This window comes from Lygodium microphyllum, chromosome 30 (assembly GCF_053477565.2).
Source record: "Lygodium microphyllum isolate KBCC chromosome 30, Lygodium_microphyllum_v1.1.10, whole genome shotgun sequence".
Taxonomy (NCBI): Eukaryota; Viridiplantae; Streptophyta; class Polypodiopsida; order Schizaeales; family Lygodiaceae; genus Lygodium; species Lygodium microphyllum.
The window spans coordinates 29041275-29066379 of record NC_141164.1 but is presented as its reverse complement, the minus strand read 5'-3'; the positions used below and the strand labels follow the sequence as shown (position 1 = coordinate 29066379).

The following is a 25105-nucleotide window of genomic DNA, read 5'->3' as shown; positions in this document are numbered from 1 at the left end:
CTCGAGTATAGTCAAACTCCAAAGGTGGATTTTGGTTCTCCCATTGTACTCTTAAATTCACCAATGCATAGTTTATAGAACCAATAGTTGAATAGGCCAATAGTTGAATAGTTGAATAGGGGCCAATAGTTGAATAGGGGCCAATGATAACACAGTTTCTTAACCCTAATGGGGGTCAATTATAAAACACTCACCACCTATAACAAGACACAAATTTGGAGAAATGGTTACAAGAGTGCTACATGGCTTTTCAGTTTTTGCGGGAAACAGGGATTCATACACCATTTTATCATTGGCACACATATGTTTCTATTTTGGCTTGCATTAGTCATATATTAGAAGCCTTATTTTTTTACATGGGAATTTATGGAGCAAACATTATTGGGGGATTTTTGGATCGAGATGAACTGAGATCAATTTTTTCAATAGAGATAGACTTGATGCACATTCTTTCTGGTCTCAGACCTCCAAATTTTTTAAAAATAGTAAAGATCTATTCACAAGCTCTTAGCTGTTCAACAACTGGCCCCTTTACCCTAATGTCATACAAAGTGGATAATCCAACTGGAGAACTCAGGCAAATTTCTGTCACAGAGCCTAAATTGTTTCCCCACATCTCTCAGCAACATATAGCAACCAGAGTCTATTGACGAGAGTCTATTGGAGAGTTTATGGGCACCTTAGACAATTTGCTGAGGCCCTTCTCCAACCAAAAACACTTCAATACCATCTCCAAATAAATTCATACATGTATGTGTACAAACACACCCAATTTCACCGATCTGCACAGTCACAAGAGTGCATTTACCAAAAACCCAAATTGCACACCTGCACCTTGGGCCTGATGAGTGCCCGGATCATGAACGATGGCGTAGAATTTTTGTCCCGTCATTAACAAAGTCCCTCTACAAAAATTGAAATGAAAATACATAGAACAGGACGACAGCTACTTGGCTCTCTACTGAAAGGATGTTTCAAGTACACTAGCAGAGTAGTTAGTGTGAGAAATCCCCAAGCGAAGGATCTTAACTGCTTGTGGCATCCCTTAGTTGAGGCATGCACAGACTCATCTTGGAGGCAGTATATCGGTGTCATAGTTGAGTCGCGTGTTCCACTATTCAAACCACCTCTTCAAATCATTGGAAGCCCTCATTTTATGATCAGACCGTCCAGGAGAGGGACCAGCCATGAATCTGTTTCGATACTCAGCCACAAGTTTGTCTAACTTATCGACAATCTCAGGTTTTGAGTTTCTTTTTCTTTGTTTCTTTTCATGTAGCATCATCAGACTCTCAACTCCAAACTTCTTGCCTTTTGCAATGCCATCCTGCAGCTATGATGTTCAGTGGATTAGGGGAAAACAGCATTCCCTGAAATCAAGTGAAAAATCATGAATGATAGGTGAATGGACACACCTGGCTTGGATTATCTCCTTTATTCTTTGATCCTTCTTTATATTTGGCAGGATGAACTTTGGTCTTGTCCCTCTCATTATTTATTTTGACATGAGAGAACTTCCTCCCTCCTTTGGGAGAGATGATTGGTGTCCTGTAAGAGTTGCCAGCCTTGACAACCGAATTTGCCCTGCTAGGGGAGCTTACACGTGGTTCTATGCCACGACTTTTCTTAGGAGATACATTAGCAAGCTCGCCAACCTCAGAAACACTCTGTCTGCTTAATCTTTTTCGTTTTTTACCCCTTAATTTTCCAGATTTGACAGCCTTATCAGTATAGTTTTGTAGCATCTGGCTCTCATCTCCTCCTGACGATGGTCCTGCACTTTCATGGTCTCGTTTCTCATCCATATTTAGCCTCAGCTTTGCCTTCTTGAACCCTTCCACTTCTTTTCTGGTGCCATTTGCTTCAACTTGCGAGTTTTCTGCTCCACTCCAACGCTCCTGACGCTTTTTCATGGTCTGCAGATTTTCGATTGCAAAACCAACTATAGGGCGCCTGTCTCGACTAAATGTTTCTGAGAAAGCAAAAGCAATCAGAAATACATGTTTAAAATTGAGATGTAACTCATGCTAACCTATAAGTCAAGCAATACGAGTTCAGAAGAAAAACCAGGATTGTTGTTGAGCACTCTGAGAGCCACAAGTGCATGCTGATGTTCCGTAAACTCAACAAAAGCTGCCCCCCTTTGTTTTCCAGTCTTCTTATCTCTCAGAATTTTAACCTACAGAAAGTCATAGAGCTTTGTCAGGATAAGCCCAACTCCAAATAGACGTGGATTCAGAAAAACCCTTAAAAGCACCTGTTTAATGACAGGTTGTTGCTTCGTTGCCCTGGATTTCACAGCATTGATAAAGAGACTTCTAAGCTCTGGTTCAGTCATCGACTTTGGAACATTATACACAGCAAGCCTTGTTCTTGAAACATGAAAATTAGGACTTCTCAACTTGGTGGCCTTTTCATGTTCCAACCTGCCAAACAAAAACATAAGATGCTGTTGTCATGCAAGGCCTGTTGAAAAACTAGACCATTTTAAACATTAAGTTAATCGCGACTGTAAATCATACAAATAAAACACATACTCACTGTTTGCGCTTCTGCTTGTCTTCCTCAGACACACCAGCAGCAGCCGCAGTACCTTCTATTTTCCCCTCCTGTTAAGAAGTTTCCAACTCAGCATTGAGGATTACAGAGTTATTATGCACAATCCATCATTAACCTGGGTACACTGCATAATGACTGAAAAAACTGAAGACTGCTAAAGCTCCTAACAAAACAAGTGCATGATACAGACCAAGACAAAAGAGCATTGTCAGTAAACAAATGCATGGCATACAATTATCAATTCATAGAAACTGTATGCCAAAATACTAGGCATTGGGTCCTGAAAGATTGGCCAAAAAAAGTTCGCTCTATTTAACACCATAAGCTGCACAGAAATATTTCTGCAAAATGGCATCACTATTACAGGATCCTTTATAGCATGGGTAGAGACGACAACCCTTGCTTGATTTATTCAATGTATTACCCAGACTTAAAGCATGTCCACACATACCAAGTTTGAAGAGACTTAGGTATTGAAAAACTCATTACTATCTCACTGAAATTAGCAGACTTTTTCAATTACCTAACTCTCAACAATTGAAATATGTTTTACATTGGATTCGACAAAATCAAACTTTTAAGTCAACATTGGAGACATCAAACTAGACATGAATAGGACAGAAAATAAACTCTCAGATAAAATTTACCAAAAGTAAAAATTATCTAAACTGGCTTCAATAGTTGAGAGACATACCTTTGCAAGATATAAATTTCGTCGATCAAGCTTGTCATTTTCTAATTTATCACTCTTTAGTGCTTCAGCAGACTTCTTATCAACAGCCATAAGAACATCCAAATTCCTTCCTTCATAGATAATGCCACCTGTTACCTTGCCTTCACTGCTAGCACCTGAAGCTGCAACTACTGCTGCTTCTGCAGCTTCCTTTGTTGCAAACTTCAAGAATGCAGTTCCTCTTGGTCTCCTGACACCATCATAAACAGAATCAACCATGAAACTGAGCATATTGAACCTATGCTTAACAGATATACAACCATAAACAGACTTAAAATAACCCAAAACCACAAAGGCCCGGTCTAAAAGTGCAAATTTTTTTAGAGAACAACACAGACTGGATTCATGAACATGCATGATAATGTCTATTAAGAAGCAACAAATTTGGTGTCAGTTGTGTACTGGATTGTATAAGTCAGGTAGAGGAATTCACCCATGTATCACTAAGGCTTAACTAGCTATGTTTCATATCTATAAACCTTAGCTAGACTAAGCTTATATTAGATTTCCTGTGACCAGTAAGGGATACAATCTCATGATTCGACAAGGAAACAATACATCTCAAGCATCAGGTAGGAACCAAGAAATGCCATATCACCTTATTCTACATGCGTACTTATGAAAATGTGAAAAGGCAAATCAGAAAACAGAAATGTGCCTGAAATTTCACCAACAAAGAACAGAATTTCTCAAACAATTATAAAGCTAGTCAGAGCTACACCCTCTGTAAAACATTAATGTGTTTGCTTGCTGGAAATGCCAACAGAATGACCAATCGAAAGCCATCTCTGTGTCAACCATCACATGTGCCCTTGACTGACACTTTGCACAAAATAAAACAATGACCGCATTTGTTCTGGACAAAATCAATCTCTTTAACCACAAAAGCCAACATGCTGCAAGTTTGCCTTTCTACATAACTGAGTAGGTTCTACTGCCATAGCTATCAACTTAAGTGGCTCAAAAAAACAATTTTTTGCTTTTTAAAAAAAGAAGTAATCTCGATATTCTTTTGAAGATGACTGTGTACCACTTTTTTTGAAATGCAACTCCTTCCTTACAGAGATACTTTGTATATACACATTATAAAACTACAAGTCTGTAGGTAAGAACTTGTGCATATATCTGACACATTTTGGTTGACTGTGAGTTGAGTGGCTCAAAGGCACTTTTCTTTTGCAGTGCATATGCGCAAAAATAAATTTTAGACTCATCTAAAAGGGACATGGAAATGAAATTACTCCTCAGAATGAATGTGAAATAAAATTACTCACTGAGTTAGTGGATGGCGAACTAAATGTATTGATTTGACCTTTCCAAACTGCTGAAAATGCCTTTTCACAGCTTCAGCATCTGCCTCAAAAGGAAGGTTCTTAATGAACACAGTTTGTTCCAGCTCTCCTCCTGAACCTGCATCTGACTTCTTTCTCACACCTGCATTCTTCCTCTCAAGCTCAGGCTCTCTCCCTGTTTCTGTAGAAACAGAATTTTGCCCTGCTAAATGAAGCTCATCTTCGGGTTTCTTTGTGTTCTTGTCTGAATGGTCCTTTCCTGATGAAGAAGTAACCACCTTATTTAACACTTTCATGGTCATATCCAACTCCTCCTGGCTATCAGCTTCTTCAATAGTAGGACTATCTTTAAAATCCTTTTCATCAAATGAATCGTCATTGTCCCCTTCACTCGCTGTCTCTTCCTCCTCCTCTAAATCAGATGGCTCAGACATCTGCATAGCTTCTGAGGGGACATAAAAGGAAAGGATTGTATGAGAATGCCACCAAACATCAATTCATGATAACCTCCTCTCTCCCCAAGGACCATGGACAGCTCTGTACTCCAACCTCTTCCCCTCAAACATCCAAAAAAAAGAAAAAATATAAGAAGACTGCCTACCAGGTGCTTCCATTGATTTCACAGTATTGTAAAGCTTCTTTTCTACAGCCCAGTCTACAGCTATTGGCCTTTTTCCAACATGTTTCCCATTCACTGTGGTGATAGCCTGAATCTCCATCAAAAGCATAAGCATTCTCAGAATATATCAATTGTTCGTAAACATTCATGCAAAGCTGCCAGTCTAGCAGGGTTACCTTTTCTGCATGAGCCCTGCTGGTAAAGCTAGCAAATGCAAATCCCTTTGACCTGTCAGTGAGCAGAAAAGCAAGCAGCATAACCAAAACTTTCAGACTTCTATTACAATGCTCTTTACAGAGTAAGTGCATCTATTCAAATGACTCAAAATCAAAGAAGTACATGGGCCCAATAGCATAGCTAGAGCAAAAAGTTACACCAAACATATACTGCCTATTGAGGCAGTCTAAGCAATGGGGGAGGGAAGCCAATGTGTTGGTGGAGATGGCAGCAGCTCAGTTCAGCTTGGGAGAGTGTGTAGACAATAGAGGGAGAGAGTGTGTGTGGTAACTTCTTGACACTTGATTGATTGCAAAGTGCGTAACACAAAAGTACAAAGTACAACCTGACTTTAGGAGTGCATCCACACACAGATGTGTGTAATGTGCAGTAAGTGACCAAACTGTGTAACATAACTACACAAATAAAGAATAATGTGACTGGGGGAAAAAGCCTCTCTTACGAAGAGTAAAAAGTATAGGAGTGTCCTACATGCCAATCACCAACACTCCTATGTGAGCGTAGGCGTGAGTAAAACCCAACAAACCCACCTAGAGTGATAAGTGATCAACATACAAGGATCATCCACCAAAGGAGATCAAATTTAAGGCATTGCAAAATGCTTCAAATTTGTCGCAAGGAAGAGCCTTGGTAAAGATGTCTACCACATTGTTGTTGGTTGGACAGTAGACAAGGCTATTATCCCCTGCATGTGACCTCTCTCTGACAAAGTGATAATGTATCTCAATGTGTTCTATGCGTGCATGAAACACTAGGTTCCATGCCACTACAATGGCACTTTGATTGTCAGTAAACAAAGGAGTAGACTCTGTGATAAATACATCAAGATCAGCCAACAAATGTCTCAGCTATACACATTCAACTATAGTAGTGAAAGCTGGCTTGTATTCAGCTTCACAAGACAATGTGACAACAATGGATTGTTTCTTGCTAAGCTAAGAAATGCAAGAAGAGCCAAGAAATAAACAATTTCCATTTGTAGAGTGACGAGAATCAAAATCTCCAGCCCAATTGGAATCACTGTAAGCATGTAACTACAGCGCCCCCCCCCCCCCCCCGGCGGCATAAAGCAATCCAAGAGTCCTAGTGCCCTACAAGTAACGGAAAACATGCTTCACAACTTGCCAATGTGACATACGTGCCCATATCTACTCAAGGCTGAAACTGCAAACTAAATATCTAGCCTTGTGTTGTATAAATAAATGAGCAATCCAACTGCTCGAGCATATGCATGATTGTCAAACATATCATTGTCATCACGTAAAGACAGCATAAGTTCAGTTACCATCGGTGTGCTTACTGGCTTGCAATCCGGGAAGCCAAATCTCTCAAGGAGGTTACCACTATATCTGGATTGTGACAATCCAATGCCTCTAGTATCATGAATAAATTGAATGCCCAAATAAATTATAATACAAACGCACCCCAAATCTGACATATCAAAAGTTTAATGCAAATTTTTCTTAAATGCTGAAATTTGACCAGCATGTGTCCTTGTGAGTAGAAGATCATCCACATAAAGACAAATGACCGACAAGGATCCCCCTCTTTGCATACATAGAGAGTAGACTCTGATGGGCTGTTAACAAACCCTTGGCTAAGTAAGAAGGCATTAGTTTTGGCAAACCAAGCTTGTGGAGCTTGCTTTAAACCATAAAAAACCTTTTTCAGCTTATATCCCAAGTGTTCGGATCCTTTGACTACAAAACCCATGGGCTGCTGAACATACACTTCTTCCTGAAGTTCCCCATGTAAGAATGCAGTTTCAATGTCAAGTTGGTGCACAATCCAACCATAATCGGCAGCCAATGCAACCATACACCTAATAGTGGTCATATGGGATGTAGACGCAAATGTCTCCTCATAATCAATGCCTTTCTTTTGCGCATAGCCTTTTGCCACAAGCTTGGCCTTGTACTTATCAATGGATCCATCCGCTTTTCGTTTCAGCTTATAGACCCATTTAGTACCAATGGCTTTCTTTACAGCACACAATGTAACTAAATCCTGTGTTTGATTCTTTATGATAGAATCATATTCAACTTGCATTGCTGCCATCCAATGTACACTCTCTGTCAAAAAATAACACATATGCTCTCATGCCATGTCAAAATAAGCGACGGTGCAAAGAGATAGTAGGGTTTGCAGGGAGTAACACAAAGTGTGTACAGCAAACACTAAGAGAGAAGAGAAACTCGGAAACACAAGAAGAACACAGTGATGATGCATTGAATCATACTATGAGAAGAAAAGCTGATACAGCAAAGCCAAAGCTTAGAAGATAACTGCACTGAACAGATATGACACAGATCTAGAATAAAATAAGGCAGAGAACAGGTCAAGAAACAGGTGAAAAACAGTAAGTACAAAGTTCTGTAGATTGCAATTCTACACTTGAAATATTGAGTTATGGTCACAGAAAGTGTTTTTCTACTTGGGATGTTGTTCTGGATATGCTATATTGTTCTTATGCAGCTGAAATTTACTCAGAAAATATGAAAGCCAACTGTTCACACACTTTGTACTTTTGAACATTTAATTTTTCTTTTTGCAACTTTTCATCTTTTAATTGATAAAGAAATACCATGAAAGGAACACCGGACTTTGGGGCCAATCTGGTGTTGAGTGAGGGAGTGAGGTCTCTGTTTGTGTATGTATGTGAAAAGACCATGTATTAATTGAAGGAACTACCACTTTATGTGAGTCATAGACCGGTTACATCTTGTTTGAATCAGGCGACAACACCTGTGGGAAATCTGCACAATGAAGGGAGCGAAACACACTCCTCCAAGTAGTGGGCTATTGAAGTAATCACTGGAAGGTGAAGGACGCCTATTGAGAGAGTAAACCGCAGTCCTCTAATGCTTTTGGGAATGTGGAAGATTATCACCAGCTATCGAGGGAGCGAACCGCAATCCTCTGATACCGAGGATTAACCTGGGTAGCAGAATGCAAATCCAAAGTATTGGAGCTGTCAAACATGGGGAAAGCAGCTCAAATGCTAACACCAAGTGGATAATGATGACGCCAAATGATGGAGAATGAGCTGGGCTGCAAAAACGCAGGTTTTAGCAGCTCTGTGACGACGGACGGGTGATGCCAGGTGATAGAGGAGAAGCAAGGCTGCAAAAACGTAGGTCCCAGCAGCCCCTATGATAGACGAATGATGTCAGGTGATGGAGGAGGAGCAAGGCTGCAAAAACGCAGGTCCCAACAACCCCTGTGATAGAAGAGTGATGAAATCACTGACGCTAGATGATGTAGACTGTCGCTAGAGGCTAGGATGCTGACGCAAGCTAGAGATGATGACGTCAAGCAAGGAGGAGGTCTCCATGCTGAAAAACGCAGGTGAAGATGAAGCCTAAAGAATAAGGGTGTTGACGCCAAGCAGATGAAGGTGACGCCAAGTGAAAGATACTCTAAACCCAAGGCCTTATGCTGAAACAAGGCACGTGAAGCAAAAGAGGAAGGGTGAAGGTAGCCACAAGCCACAAACCGCAATGTCCTCCTGAAGGGGTGTGAGAGCAATGGAAGGGGTTGGTCACAGAAGGGAAGTGTTGGTGGTGACCAAAGAAGGTAGTGAAGAATGGCTAAAGAGAGTGGTGTGGGGTAGTGAAGAATGAATAAAGTGACTATCTATTTATAGGCATAAGCTGTCTAGGGTGGCGCACCACAATGTGGGCACCTACTAAAAAAGTGACCAAAATGTGAACACCAACCCTTTTTGGGGATGTCAGTGCGAAACCCTAAATGAAGTGTATAAACTAAAGTGGTTTCTCAACACTCTGATGTGCATCCTCAAAAGAATCACGCTCATCATCATCAAGTGTGTTTGCTACCATAACAAACTCCATAGCATTAGCATGATCATGCAAGCGTGTTTGTCTTCGAGTACAACCAACAAGAGGAGCATCCAAATGACTATCTTGTAGAGTCTGCAAGTACCATCTAGGTATATGCCTAGCCTCCTGATTATGTACATCCTCTTGATGAACATCCAGTTTAATATCTTGCTGAATATTCAAATCAGCCATAGGCTGAATTTCTACATTATTTAATGGAGCAGCTAGCTCAACATTTTGTTCATTTAATGAAGCTCTAGCTATATCATCAAAAGAAATAGGCAGCAGCCCTTCAAATACATCTTTTGCAGCCTAATATGTGTCAAAATCAGCAAGAGATAATTTTGATTATCCAAAAATCACACCTCTACGGACAAAAACTTTCTTGGAAACATGATCGTACAATCTATACCCTTTGCTTTCACTACTGTACCCCGCAAATATGTACTTGACAGCCTTATTGTCCAACTTTTTTCTCAATACTTTGGAAATATGAGCATATGCAAGACACCCAAAAGTACAGAAGTGACCAGTTGAAGGTTTACGGCTGTTCCAAGCCTTAAAAGGCATTATATTTTTCAATGCCTTAGCAGGGCACCTATTCAAAACATGCCAAGCACACATAACTACTTCCATCCAAAATCCATGTGGCAATTTTTTAGCTTTCAACATACATCTGGCCATGTGGCAATTTTTTAGCTTTCAGCATACATCTGGCCATCTCCATGAGTGACCAATTCTTCCTTTCTACAACCCCATTCTACTATAGAGTATATGCAGTAGTATATTGATGTGCAATGCCTTGCTGCTTCAAAAAATTATTCAACAAGGAAGACATATGTCCCTCCCTCCCCACCTGTCTGAACAAAGAGTTTTAATCTAACAACCAAACTGATTTTCCACAAAAATGCATCATACACTTCCAACTTTTTCACCAATGAATAAACCCAACAAAAACATGTAAAGTCATCAATGAAGGTGGCGAAGTAATAACATCCACCCAATGACTTTGTCTGCATGGGTCCCCATACATCTAAATGCACAATCTGCAACCTGGCCATAGCTTTAAAAGAAACATCATGAGAAAAAGAAAACCAATGCATTTTTCCCATAATGCATCCCTCACAAATGTACTCAGGAGGTCTCTCCTCCGACATCTAAGTACGCTGCATAAGCATCAAACTGCCATAGTTCACATGTCCCATACGAGCATGCTATAACTCTGCCTATGACATAGCAGGAGTAATAGTAGATGCCAAATAAGCTGACTGATCAACCAAATGAGCATCTAACTCATAAAGTTCATGACATAATGTGCTAGTGAGTACCAAATTGAAGAATTCCTTATCCTTGACCATGCATTTATCATCATTAAAAGTGACTTGTATTCCACATTTTGCTAAAAAAGAAATGGATAGCAAATTCTTCTTTATCCCTAGCACATATAAAGCATCCTACAAATGAAGAGTAGAGCCATCAATGGGTAAGACAATCTCTTCAACACCTCTAGCAGGATAAGATGCATTGTTAGCACATTGCGCCGATTTGCCAACAAGAGCTGCAACAACAGAGATAAACAAATCTGTGTAGGATATAATGTGCTTAGAAGTACCACTGTCAAAGAACCAAGTGCTAGCATCCTCTGTAGAGCTCAATGCTCTATTTGCCCAAGAAGAATCGTAATTGCAAGTATAAAAACAATAGTCGCAATCAATGACGAACGATGCAGACTGTGTAGCATTAGTAGTAGAAGGTACATCTGAAACTGACATCCCAGACTCTTTTTTCTCCTTGGCAATGTATTTCTTGCATTTTGTGATATAATGACCTAGCTTTTTACAGTAATGGCACTTACTCTTCTTCACTTGTATGCTCCCTTGCTTCTTGTTATTCTATGAAGTTCCTGAACTTCCAAAACTCTACAGAGCATTCCTGGACTAATTACGCTTGTCCTTCTGTCTTGCCATAAAAGCCTGTTCAAAAGCTACAGCATCCACCCCACTATTCTTCCTTGTTTGCTCTTATTCCAATTGCCCTTGTCCTTTTGTCTTGCCATGAAAGCCTATTCAGAAGCTACAACATCCACCCCACTATTCTTCCTTGTTTGCTCTTCTTCCAGCAATAAGCTAACCAACTGAAGAAAAGTGAGTGGCTGCGTAGAAATTCACATTGTAAGATTCAATACCGTATGAAAGGCCAAATAAGAAGGTCGCAAATAGTTCAAAGTCGTAGAAATCATCTGAGCATCAAAATAATACTCATCTACATTCATCAACTGCTCACGCAAGTCCTAAATTTTATTAAGGTAATCTTCCATAGTATCACCCTCTTCCATCTTCACATTTTCAAGCTCCTTCTTCAAAAAAAAAAAACGAGTACAATTTTTTCCACCAAACATATGCTCAAGTGTAAGCCATGCTACTTGTGAAGTACCAACAGACCGGATATGCGGGATTATAAACCGCCGAACTCCCAATGCAATAAGTCCTTGGGCATCCCTAGTATCCCAAGCTTTTTGTGTAGCTATTCTTTGGGTGGTGGCTGAACGTGAGCTTGCCTTTGACCATGACCATGACCTCCTTGTGGAGGAGCCATATCACCAAGATGGACTTCTTCCCCACTAACATAATCCCAAAGATTTTTTGCAACAAGCACATTCTTCATCATGAAGAACCACGAGAATAGTTGTTACCATCCAATCTATCCTATTTTGATACATAAGAGAAGACATTACTATGTCCTTGATTTGCCATGATAAATGTCACTCTTCCAAATGCACATTAGTGATAACAAAAGCTGGCTTGACTTGGAAATCTGAATTTCTATAGATTACAACAAATGCCAAGCTGTAATCAACTAAATCGTGTCACACTTAACTAGTATTGTCTCAAAGTGCTGAAATTTTTCAGATTTCAATGAGCAACACACTGCCCAATACAATAAGAGTGCTTAGCAGCACTAAAAACATAAAAGCCCAAAAATTTGACCGTCCAATGTGCAAGATTTCAATCAATTTCAGACTGAAACTTCAGTACATATACCAATGTCTTCCAAAAATACAAATGCCCCAAATTTATTGACCCAAATGCCTGCAAATTCTGCAATTTGTGCACTAAGGCACTTGTTGAGGCAGAAATTTACCTTTCCCTGGAAAAGCCCTTTGGTTTGGCTTTGATATTCTGAATAAAGTAATAAAGTATACCTGTGGCAGCTGAGGACGAGTCGGAAAAACATTGACATGGCAGTCAGAGCCGTCAGAGCAGCTGGCAGAGCTGTCGCAGGACTGGCAGAGTTGCCCACCAGCAAGTGGAGCTGTTATTGGTGGAGGGTGGCTGCTGCAGGCAGGCAGAGCTGCTGGAGGTGGATGCCGGGTCTGGCAGGTTGGTGGGCAGCAGACTACAGGGCGGCGGCCTGCGGTGCTGCAAGCGGGACTGCTGCCTGGTGTCGCCAAGCGTAGGGCAGTGTAGCTACTTGGGGAGCACAGGGCAGTGTAGCTACTTGGGGAGCTTGCAGCTGGCAGGCGGCATAGTCTGGCTGAGCTGGTGAACAGGGCGTTGGAGGAGCTGAGGCAGCTGCCAAGTGGCTGAGGTTGCCATGGCTCTAATACAACTTCTTGGTGGAGATGGCAGCAACTCAGCTCAGCTTGGGAGAGTGTGTAGACAGTAGAGAGAGTCGGTGTGTGGTCACTGCTCGACACTTGATTGATTGCAAAGTGTGTAACACAAAAGTATAAAGTACAAAGGTGTCATTTTGCAGGGGTGAGTGTGCAATGGAGTGTGAGATCAAGGCGTTAGCTGAAGAGCAAAGCTGAGCTGAGAGTTAGAGAGAGTGAACGCAAAGATAGGTGTACCGTTTGTGATGATACACAAAGAATAAAAGAATGTATTTATATGTTAGGGTACATTAAGGTTGTGTTTACACCCGTAAGTCTATTTACACGAAGATGAAGGGACTTTACACCTAACAACCTCCCACTTAAAGGCCCGAAGTGGTACCTTTAAGCTAACCAACTCCCACTAAACGAATGCAATGCTCATGCTGAACCTTTGCAAGAGACTTAGTGAGAACATCTGCAAGGTTATCTTGGGTTTTGACCTTAGTCCGTGTGACAAGGCCATCATCCAAGACCTGTCAAATAAAGTGATACCGAACATTCTATGTGTTTAGTGCATGCATGGAACATGCCATTCTTAGCCAGACACACTGCACTCTGGCTATCACAGCCAAGCACTGAAGTACTGAAGAAAGACCAAAATCCTTGACCAAACGGCCAAGCCAAATAGCTTCGTTAGAAGCTTCGATGGCGGAAATATATTCAGCTTCTATAGTACTCAATGCCACAATTTTCTGCAATCTTGAACACCAAGAGATAGCCCCACCAGCCAAAGTAAAAACATACCCCCTGGTAGATTTCCTAGTGTCAAGATCTCCTATCATGTCCGAATCACAAAATCCTTGCAACTCTAGTGTACCCTTTCCATAGCATATACACTTTTCTTGTATACCTTTCAAGTATTGGAAGATAAATTTCACTACTTCCCAATGTGGCTTTCCAGGGTTAGACATGAATCTGCTAACAACTCTCACTACATGAACAATGTCAGGGCGAGTTGCAACCATGGCATACATCAAAGATCCACAAGCTAATGCATAAGGTATACCCTTCATGACACTAGCAGCGGCATCATCCTTAGAGCAATCAGATTTGCTAAGCTTTGTATGTGGCGATAAAGGCACACCAAGAGGCTTAGCATCAGCCATATTAAACTTGTCAAGTACTTTGCTGATGTACTTGTCCTAGGAGAGAAACAATAAACGTTGCCCTCTGTCTCTTTTAATGCGCATGCCCAAAATGTGTTCAGCTGCCCCCAAATCTTTCATAGAGAAGGTTGAACTCAGCTATCTTTTAAGAGCATTCAAAGTACTCTTATGCTGTCTTGCAATCAACATGTCATCCACATATAAAACCAGCACAATAAGGCTGCCATCATCAGCCTTTTTAGTGTATAAGCAGTGATCTGCATGATTGCATTTAAATCGATGGTTAAGCATAAAGGTATCAAGTTTTTTGTACCATTGTCTAGGGGCTTCTTTCAGTCCATATAAGTTGTGTTTCACCTTACAAACCAAATGCTCTTTTCCTGGAATAGCAAATCCTTTTGGCTACTTCATGTACAGATCTTCATCCAAGTCACCATGAAGAAAAGCAGTCTTCACATCCATCTGATCCAACTCTAAATCCAAGGATGCAGTGAGAGCAAACAAAACACGGAGCGTAGTCATCTTCACCATTGGTGAAAAGACCTCTTGGAAGTCTATGCCTTCCTTTTGTGTATAGCCCTTAGCAACAGGCCATGCCTTGAACTTGGGCTTCCCATCAATACATTTCACTTTGTAAACCCATTTATTAGGAATAGCTTTCCTATCCTTGGGCAAAGGTATAAGCTCCCATGTGTTATTGGCATATAGAGACTTCATCTCTTCCGACATAGCAAGCTCCCACTTTCTCTTGTTTTCACATGACTAAGCCTCTTTAAATATCAGAGGCTCACTCTCATCAGTAATGCAATCCAAAGATGGTTGAAACCTCTATGGCTACCTTCTAACACGTATAGACCTTCTTACCCAATAATTTGTATTATCAGGTAGTGGGCCTACATCCTGAGGAATGTGCACACCATCACCAAGTGGCTGATTTTCAGCATTTTCTTGCTGCTGTAATCTGTTTTCAGCATGTTCTTCTTGCTGTCCTATTTCATCCTATGCAACTATTTGTTGTCCATGATCTTTTGGCTGTAGCACAATAGGTTGTTGCTCATTTTCAGCATCAAAAGGGACAGAATTTTCAGCTAATGGCTGCTGAATGGCTAGCTCTTCATGCTGAAATTTGACCTTCTTTTTGTCAAGATCACCATGTGTAGCATTTTTCAGCAACTTTGCCTCATTAAATACTACATCTCGACTGCGTACTATCTTTCTACCCTGAGGAAGCCAAAATCTATAGCCCATCTCTCCCTCATCTCCATATCCCATGAAGATGCCCTTGATGGATTTCATGTCTAGTTTGATCCTTTGTTCTACGCATACATGCACAAAGACATCACAGCCAAAGACATGCAAATGGTCAGATGAAGCAGGTTTGCCAAACCAAACCTCTTCAGGAATGCCATTTTCCAATGCGAGATTGGGAGAGCAATTGCATACATGCACTGCAGTTTTAAGAGCCTCTCCCCAAAACTGCCACGAGAGATTAGCTGTGGACAGCATGCATCTGACTCACTCACAAAGTGTGCGGTTAAATCTTTCAGTCACACCATTGGATGCAGGATAATAAGGGGCTGTCAACTCCCTCTTAATGCCATGCATCTCACAAAACTTGTTAAATTATTTTGAGACATACTCACCCCCATTATTTGTTCTTATGGCTTTCAACTTAGGCCCTTTTTGTGTGGTAACAAAAGCATGCAACTTTTTAAAAGAATCCAACACTTCCTTTTTGCTCTTAAGTACATACACCCATGACTTTCTATTGAAATCATCAATGAAAGTAACAAAGTACCGTACACCCCCATACGAATTAACATGCATAGTGCACACATCAGAGTGTACTAAGTCAAGAGCATTAGACTTCTTAACAACACCCGAGTAATAAGGAGACTTCACTTGTCTTCCATATAAGCAATCATTACAAAATTCGAGACCAGAGCCTTTTACATCAAATCTCCCTAAAGAGGAGAGAACCTAAAGGCCTTTCTGGCTCATATGACCAATTCTTTTGTGCCAAATCTCTATCTGTGAATGGACTTAAGCCACAGCCAAGAACTTGCCAGGTAATGCTTTACAATGCAAGTTATATAAAGTCCCCCTTTTGCTACCTTTAACAATTAGCATAGAGCCCTTATGGACCTTCCAAGATCCACCACCAAAGGTAGTAAAATACCCTTTAGCATCAAGCTACCCAACTGATAGTAGACTCTTCTTTATGCTAGGTACAAATCTAACATCCTGCAAAATCAGCTCTTGGCCATTTTCAAGAGCCAAGTGAATGGTGCCAACACCCTCTACCCAAGTAAACCTTGCCTAGACAACCTGCAGTGTATTCAGAAAATGACTCCAAAGAGGGAGTAACATGAAAAGAGGCACCGTTGTCCACTATCCATGATTGTGACAGCTCGTCATGGGCTGAAAGTAAGGCATCAATTACCTCCTTTTGGTGATGTGTATATCACCTATTGCTGCCATAATATCTGCATCATTATATGAGGCTACAACAAGTATCTCTTCATTGTCAAGAAGCTCTTCAATGACCACACTAGATGCAACATTCGCCTTTGCAACTTCTTTTGAGGAAGAGCTGTCATCATCTTTCTTATCATCCTTCTTTTTCTTACCCTGCTGTTTCTTTCTTTCTTGCTCTTTCTTGAAGTACCGGCAATCGAGCTTTTTATGCCCTTTACGCCCATACTGATAGCATGTGACATCTTGTTGCTTGCCCTTGCTTTTGCTTCTGCTTTTACCTTTACTGGCTGCATTACCCCTCTTTTCAAACCTGCCTCTCACATGGTAAGCTGAGCCATTGCTTTCACCACTAGACTTTCTTCTAATTTCTTCATTAAGGATTGAACCTCTTACACCATCAAAAGTCAAAGTAAGATTGTTGCTAAGTGACACAACCAAAGATTCCCAGCTGTCAGGCAAAGTCATCAATAAGAAAATAGCTTTCAATTTATCATCGAAAGCCGCCAAACCAGAGTCTTGCAACTGACTCAAAACCCTTGTGAAAACACTCAAATGCTCAGATGCTGGCTTAGACTCATCCAACTCTTGTGAATCAAGTGCATCAATTTGAAGGGGTGAGTGCGCAATGGAGTGCGAGATCAAGGCATTAGCTGAAGAGCTAAACTCAGCTGAGAGCTAGAGAGAGTGGACGCAGAGATAGGTATACCGTTTGTGATGGTACACAAAGAATAAAAGAATGTATTTATACGTTAGGGTACATTAAGGGTGTGTTCACACCCGTAAGTCTATTTACACGGAGACGAAGGGACTTTACACCCAACACATTTGTCTTAAGTTTTTCTCATGAACATAAATAATGATCAACAACAGTCTTCAGCATAAGTATCGAGCCGGACAGTTGGATTGAGGCACATGGGCAAGCATTTTCATGTCTGATCAAGGCTGATCATGGATTTTCAATGTTGGTTGTGACCTGACTAGACGTCTGTCCAGGCATGCTCTAAGAATTTAGAGCATAGGAGAGTGCAGGATTGCATTCAGGGCCAGAGTGGCGCATGGATTCACAATCGGACCTCGGTATCTTTTATCCTGTACACATCCCCAGCTTTCACAATATTAAAGAATGGGTGGTCACAATGTACAAGGGCAGGCCCAGAGGCCTTTTACCCCAACAACCTCCCACTAAAAGCCAATGTGGCTGGGGAGTGAAAACAAAGAAAAGAAAAGAAAAAAAGACAAGGTGAGGAATCATGACATCTCACCCAACGCCCAATCGGAAAGCGAGTTGTGCCCGTTGCGATATTTGTCTTGGTACATCATTTTACTGCAGGTTATTTCCTTGAGCTCTATGATTCACGGGGCCTAGCTGTTTACTCCCTTGTTGGAGGGAACTAATCTTACTCACACAGGTAGCAACTAGACCCAATGCATGAATGCCACATGATAGTCAAATGATGTTGGTCACACATGTGAAGGTCCAAAACATAACAGTACAGTTTACTTTTAAATCTTTACTTTTCACATTCACTTCATGCCTTCAAAGTCTAGAACTCTTCAAGTATCCCCAATTTCAACTATCTCCAGCTTCAAGTATCTCGAAGTATCTCTATCTTTAAGAAAACTCCACCTCTACAAGGCATTTGCCTACCACTCTCAAAAACAGATTTTTTTGCCATTGTATATCGATGTTTGTGTGTCAAACAAGGTCAGACCCTGTGGTGCACATAAAGCCATTCCTGAAGCTTTGGATGCCCTCCCAGCGCACCATTGGGTTCAACCATTTTCATGCAATGGCTTATTGCTACTTGTATAAAGTAATATGATATATTCCATCTTTTTAGCTTGTCTTCATTGCTTCCAATTTGAGATGGTCTGAGCTTGCTCCTACAAAAAACTTAACTTGTTATGCAGCCTTGTGCCCTTGGTCAATTAAGTATTATGCATGGCTGCCATTTGGTATAAGTTCTTTATCTATTTTCTCACCATCGGTTTGATATTCTTTAAGAGCTTTCCAGCTCTGCAGCTATTTCCTAGATACATGTAATGGCCACAATGAGACAAATATAAGGTTCCCAAATCCTAGTGTATTCAGCACCTCAAGAGACAAGGACAACTGAAAGAAAGACACAGCAGGCTGAGAACTCTGGAAAAGGCAGGGTTGGTGCTTTCACCCATGCTAAAAGCATACCCACTCATGAAATAGGAGCCTAAGTGTAGAGCACAACTGCAAGCATATCCCCTCAGGCACAACAAGATCAGGAGCCTCAAGCAGGCAATTTTTAGAAAGGAAAACAAGATGCTTTTGCCCATGCAAAAGCCAAGTCCTAGAAGGTGGCAAGGTTTGTAATACATGATCAAAATGTCACTTTCATCTTTCGGTTTTCTTATCTCTTCTAATTCATGGGAATGGAAGTACGATTGCACAAATTTGGCTATCTCGGATCCTAAAAGAGTTAGCATTAAACTCAACCAGTAGCCCCAAGCTGCAGATCTTGCTCACAAACAGGAGGTGGAAGCCAAGACCAGGCACCTTCATGTACATCTAGAATGATTTGAATCTCGCCAATGCCATGAACAAGAAGTAAAGAACTATCACCGATGAAGACATTTATCAAACACAAGTACTCAATCCCTTCCTTTGATGGAGTCATGTAGCAAGAGGCACCATTTCTCCAGCCACCATCAACGCCACATCCTTGGAGAATGATGGCTCCAACACTTCCAAATGTACAAACACTTAAGAAGAAGGAGCAGCTGCTGCTCCTGAAGACACAAAATCCTTCTTGGATGTCTCCTTCTTGTCCTTATTCAGACAATTCTTTTTTAAGTGGCCTATCTTGCCACACTTGTGGCAATTGGAATCCTTGTCCTTCTTGGATTGGTTGTCCTCCTCCTCCTCCTTGCCTTTCTTCTTTGTGTTTGCATTTTGGCCCATCAAAGCCTCCGAATTCCTCTTAGATGGAAAATGTAGCTTGAAACGGTCCTCTTGATCCAACACCATGGGCGCCAACTCTTCCCATGTGATAGTATCAACCCTTGAAGAGGTGACTAAAGAAGAGTAAAATCCATCATACCAAGAAGATAGCTGTGCAAATAGATTGATGCCAGGAGGCATATTTCACGGTGGATTCCGTGAGATTTTTCGGCGGATTCCGTAAAATTATTTATTTGCCGTGGCTCATACACAAGGAGAATTCCTTGTGCGAGAAGTTGATGGGGACGCCTATCCTTTTCGGGCATCAAATTCATTTAATGTCGTGAGTGATTCCACAACGAGTGATTTTGTAAAATACATATTAAATTAGTGGATGTTTACGAGTTTAGAGTGCGCACTCGAATTAAATTAAGGTTAGGACAGAGTTCTAACCTATTTAATTATTTTGTAGCTGAAGATTGCTAAGTATTCACTTTTGTTGGGTTTTATTTAATTATTTTCTAACAATTGTGAATACTTCAGTTGATGTGTAGAGCAGGCGGCAGTGGCATTGGGTAGTACCGAGCGATGGAGTGAATCCAAATGCTTAGAAAAATTACTATTTTTAATGGGTGTGTGCCTTATCACTAAAGGCGTGGTGCCAATATTTATTTAAGCGCGCTTATTTATTAAACCGCTTGACAAAATATTTATTATTTTGCATGCACATAGACGCTTTGTTAAATATTTCATTATTTGATATTTGTATTTGGGCACACACCCGACTTTTGAACACCCAAACGCTTTACTTTATATTTAGTCAAACGTAAATGCAAACACAAAAGCAAAAATATACTATTTGTAAAGTGGGCTATTTTTTAGCTTGAAGATAAATAAATCTATAAATACATGCCTTGTGAAGTCCTCACGGAAGGCATGGGGGAAAATTGTACCCAATTTGTCTCTTTTGTCTCATATCATGCAAATTTCCTTTTGCTTTGTACTTGAAATTATGAAGGTTTGTAGAGTTTTTTGTTCTTGGGGACCTTCAGACGTTCACTACGCACACTTCGAGCATTCGATCTGCGCACCAGTGGTATCAGAGCGGAGCTGAGATCAAGAGCTTCCAATCGTCTGCCATCTCGCGCGAAGATGAAGCTCCTGGAATGAATAGGCTCTACAGGTCGTCTTGTGACGAATTGACAACATAGGCGTGTTCCTGGCAATGAAGAACCACCATCTGTGCGCTCAAATCATAAAGGACCTCTCGCAGCAAGCAAAGGACCACTCAGGAAGTCTCTTTTACAAGTCGTTTTTCACAGAGGAGACATAGAGATTTTTTTTAAAAAAACAATTTATGTTAATGGTAATGCTCAATTTTATTTTGAAGCTTAGAGAGCTTAAGCTCTAACTCATCACACCAGTACTTCGGCAAGTACTCGCTGACGGCGATTCCATCAAACATATACCGTCGTCCTACACAAATTCAGTCAGTTACTTAAGCTTTTTAAAGCTTAAGCTATTAGTTATTTAAAACTAACTTAAGCTTAAAGCTTAATTACCAACACTTTACATAGAAGATGTTCATATTGCAGAACTCTTGGACCGGTTCTAAAGCTTCAATAAGCCCTTGTTCCCACCTACAACTTGGCTAAACGAATTTACAGCAAGAAGGCTGTTACGCACAATCTATGCAGAAGACTATTTTGCTTGGAAGAAGACCGTTTTCAATTGTCATACCCAAGAAAAGCAGGATCATAAAAGCAAAAGCATATTATGAGCTCGCCAAAGAACTTCTTGGAGCAATATCTTCAATGATCTCTTGACATCCGGATTACAAGAATAACTAGTTTGTTTGTAAAAGAATGTTCGCACTGCAAAATAAACAAAGCAAGTTTGTGGTGGCCTTATTCACACGTGACTAGAGGACGAGTGACAAAATCTCAATCAAATCCAAGATGTCGAATCATAACATGGACAATTTTATGGGCGAAGGCGATTTACCAGAGCCGACTATGGAACAAAAATTGGATCTACTCATGATACAGCTTCAATAAGAGCAAAGGAAACGTCAAAACTTGCAAGCACAATTAGCTGCACATCAACAATCCGTTGTCGAGCAAGACGGAGCGCAACCTGAAGATGTCATTCGACGTACTATTGATGTGGCGCTCGATGCACAAGTTCTTAGAAAAGAGACTAAGATAAGTAAAAGAAATTTTAAATTCCTCACTTTTAATAGGCAACGTGATGGCAAAATTGTTCTTGCTTTCATTAGTCAATTTGACGACTATTTCCATGAAGAGCAATATGTTGAAAAATATAAACTTAAATGCGTCACTAATCATTTAGCAGACAGAGCATCAATATGGTAGACTGTTGTCTATAAGAGTGTTGATTGTCCCTCTACTTGAGAAGCATTTCAAAAGAAATTTTTGCAAAATTTATTTCCGTCTCAATTCCATGAGAAAGTCATCAAACAATGGAATCTCCTGCAGCAAAGAGATCGTGAATCCATCCTGCAATACAGTGAGCATTTCTGGAGTCCCTTACTTCAACTTCGAATGCTTGAAGGTGTTCTTGAGAAAGGTGATCCACAAGCGTAAGTACATCTCCGGTTTACTTGGTCACTTCTATGCGGAAGTGAATATGTTCAAACCAAAAACTTTGGAGGATGCAATTTCTTTAGCGCATGATACGAAGAATAAAATTCGTGGATAAGAAAAGTGACCGTAACAATTTTCGGTTAATGGTAACTTTAGTACAAAGCAATTCAATCCTAATTTCCAAAAATTCAATCAAAATCGCTTTGTTCCTTCTTCTTTCCATAAATTCTGAACTCGACCTCTTGCTTTATCATCAACTGCTAATTCAAACCTTAAGTCTTCTCTCAAGTCAAATCTCAATATACCCAAACTTTCAGCCCTTACCAATAATGTCTCCAAAGCAAAGCTTATGATTTGCTACAAGTATTATCAGTCTGGATCCTTAGCAGCGAACTGTCAGTCCAAGAAGCAAGGTGTTCAAATTAATTACTTGGGAGCAACTAATGACAAAGACCATGAAGATATGTCAGACTTCACTGAAGATTGTTATGATATCGACGATGCTTCAAATACTTTACCAAGTATGTCAAATCCTCATTCAATATTAACAATGAAATGTTTTGTGCATGGTCAAAAAAAGATTGTTTTGTATAATAATGAAAACACACATGATTTTATTTTCGAAAAGTTGGTAAAAGAATTAAATTTATATATTGTTCCAACTCATTATCGCATAAAGGCTGCATTCTTAGACACTAGATACAATGGTACACAAGAAGTGCATGATTTAGATATTAAAATTGATAATTATGTTGAGCATAGAAATCTCTTGGTTATGCCTTTGCAAGCTAGTGATATTATTTTAAGAATGCCTTGACGTCACAAATATAACCCTGACATAGATTATTCCTCACATTCCATGAAAATTCATATTAACGAAAACCAAATCACATCACACGAATTGCACACCCTTGATAATTTTTCACTGCTTAGTCACACACAGACTAAACGTGCATTGAAAAAATGTAGTAAATCATATTTACTATGGGTGAATGAAATTGAAGCTAAGGAAAATAATATGCATCCTAAGCATGCACAATTTCTTTCACAGTTTAAAGATTGTTTTGATGCTGATTTACCACCTAGTTTACCATCTACAAATCCTGAAGACCATAAAATAGATTTAATCCCAAGTTCTCAACCACCATGTAAAGCACCTTACAACACAATCAGATTGAACAAAAAAAAAATCTAAACACAAGTTAAAAAACTGTTGAATCGAGGACTTATTAGGCCCAGTAGTTTTCCTTTTGGTGCACCTGTCCTATTAGTTAAGAAGAAAAATAATACCTATAGGATAGGATATGCATTAATTATCCTACCCTAAACAAAATCACTGTTAAGAATAGATATAAGATTTCTAGGGTAGACGAGCTCATGGATAAACTACAAGGGGCTACTGTTTTTAGTAAGATAGATCTCAAGTCTGTATATCATCAAGTACGCATAAAAACACTTGACATTTTTAAGACTGCATTTAGAACTCAATTTGATCATTATGAATTTTTTATTATGCCTTTCGGTTTGACCAATGCACCAGCTACATTCAATTGTATGATGAATCATATATTTTTGAAGTATCAGAATTATGTGATTGTTTTCTTTAATGATATTTTGATTTTCAGTAAGGATAAGAATGAACATTGTGAACATCTATCTTTAGTTTTCAAATTGTTCAAAGAGAATCAACTATATGCTAACCTTGACAAAAGTAAATTTTTTCAAAACCCACATTGAATACTTAGATCACATTATTTTTTCTTATGGTATTTTGCGTTGATCCTATGAAGATAGAGGCAATGTACATAAATTACGTTTTTCCTTAGGCATTGTCGGCTTTTATAGAAAACTTGTGAGAATTTTTTCATTGTTAAAGAAATTCGTCAAAGGCATACACATTTCTTTAACAATTGCCTCTGACAACCAACAAAAGTCTTTTGATTTGTTAAAACATGCTTTAACGCATACACCAGTCTTACAATTACCTGATCTTAGTCGATCATTCTTCCTAGTAGTCACTGATACTAGCGGATCAAGAATAGGAGCTGTCCTCATGCAAAATTCACATCCCATAGCCTATTCTAGTTACAAACTTAAACATTCTAAGTTTAAGTATTCCACCTATGATAAAGAATTATTAGTTGTAGTTCAAGCCTTACGTCAATGGAAATACTATCTGATGGGATCCGAATTTATAATTAAAACTGACCAGCAAAGTATTAAACATCTCCTTAGTCAACCACAAATTTCTAGCCGCCATATTAAATGGATTGCTTCCATTCAAAGTTTTCATCCACTTATCCAATATCAGCTAAGAAGAGAAAATGTTGTTGCCGATACATTGAGCAAAAGACCAAGTATCCATAATATTTCCGTTCTATCTTTTAATTCTCCTACCTCTTTGAAAAATACCTATGACCATGACCCCAGTTTTCAAGCTAATTGGAACAAATTAGTTGCTAATAACTAGATTTCAATTGATTCTTTGTCTTATTCCGATGGATTTATATTTTATAAGAAAAAATTTTGTATCACTGTTCAATTTAAATCATTTGTGTTGCACGAAATTCATTGTCCTCCATATTAAGGTTATAGAGGTATTATTTCCACTTTAAGAACATTAGTTGAAAATTTTTACTAGTCACAAATGAAATCTGATGTTTCTAACTTTGTTTCTGAGTGTTTAATTTGCCAAAGAATCAAGCGACACCATGGTAAGCAATATGGTTTGTTAATGTTTTTATCAATTCCTGACTGTCCATGGGAACATATTTCAATAGATTTTATAACTGATTTGCTTAATATACGAGCTAATCATGATATAATTTGGACTATAGTAGATCGATTTAGTAAATAAGCATATTTTCTACCATGTAAAAAAACATTAACTACATCTCAAGCTGCACAATTGTTTTTAAAGACTGTTTTCACTAATCATGATTTGCCAAAAGTTATTATTTCTAATCGTCATTCTAGATTTTGTAATAATTTTTAGACTACTTTGTTTGCTAATTTGGGTACTAAGATTGATTTCTCATCTGCATTCCATCATGAACCCAATGGG

General features: G+C 39.6%; 1 protein-coding gene across 2 annotated transcripts in view; it reads right to left on the bottom strand.

The window, feature by feature from the left end:
- Window positions 1-184: 184 nt before the first annotated feature.
- Window positions 185-25105, bottom strand: part of LOC148009660 (RNA-binding (RRM/RBD/RNP motifs) family protein) — a 51965-nt gene continuing 27044 nt past the window's right edge. Inside the window, exons 11-19 of one of the 2 annotated variants that reach the window (XM_087672591.1) lie at window positions 5380-5431; window positions 5186-5291; window positions 4567-5029; window positions 3254-3482; window positions 2542-2609; window positions 2258-2426; window positions 2068-2179; window positions 1416-1972; window positions 185-1333 (exon numbers count right to left, since the gene is read on the bottom strand). In XM_087672591.1, coding sequence (XP_087528717.1) covers window positions 1115-1333; window positions 1416-1972; window positions 2068-2179; window positions 2258-2426; window positions 2542-2609; window positions 3254-3482; window positions 4567-5029; window positions 5186-5291; window positions 5380-5431 — 1975 coding nt within the window. In that variant the 3' untranslated portion in view covers window positions 185-1114. The remainder of the gene's footprint in view (window positions 1334-1415; window positions 1973-2067; window positions 2180-2257; window positions 2427-2541; window positions 2610-3253; window positions 3483-4566; window positions 5030-5185; window positions 5292-5379; window positions 5432-25105) is intronic. The other variant, XM_087672592.1, reaches the window with a different exon arrangement.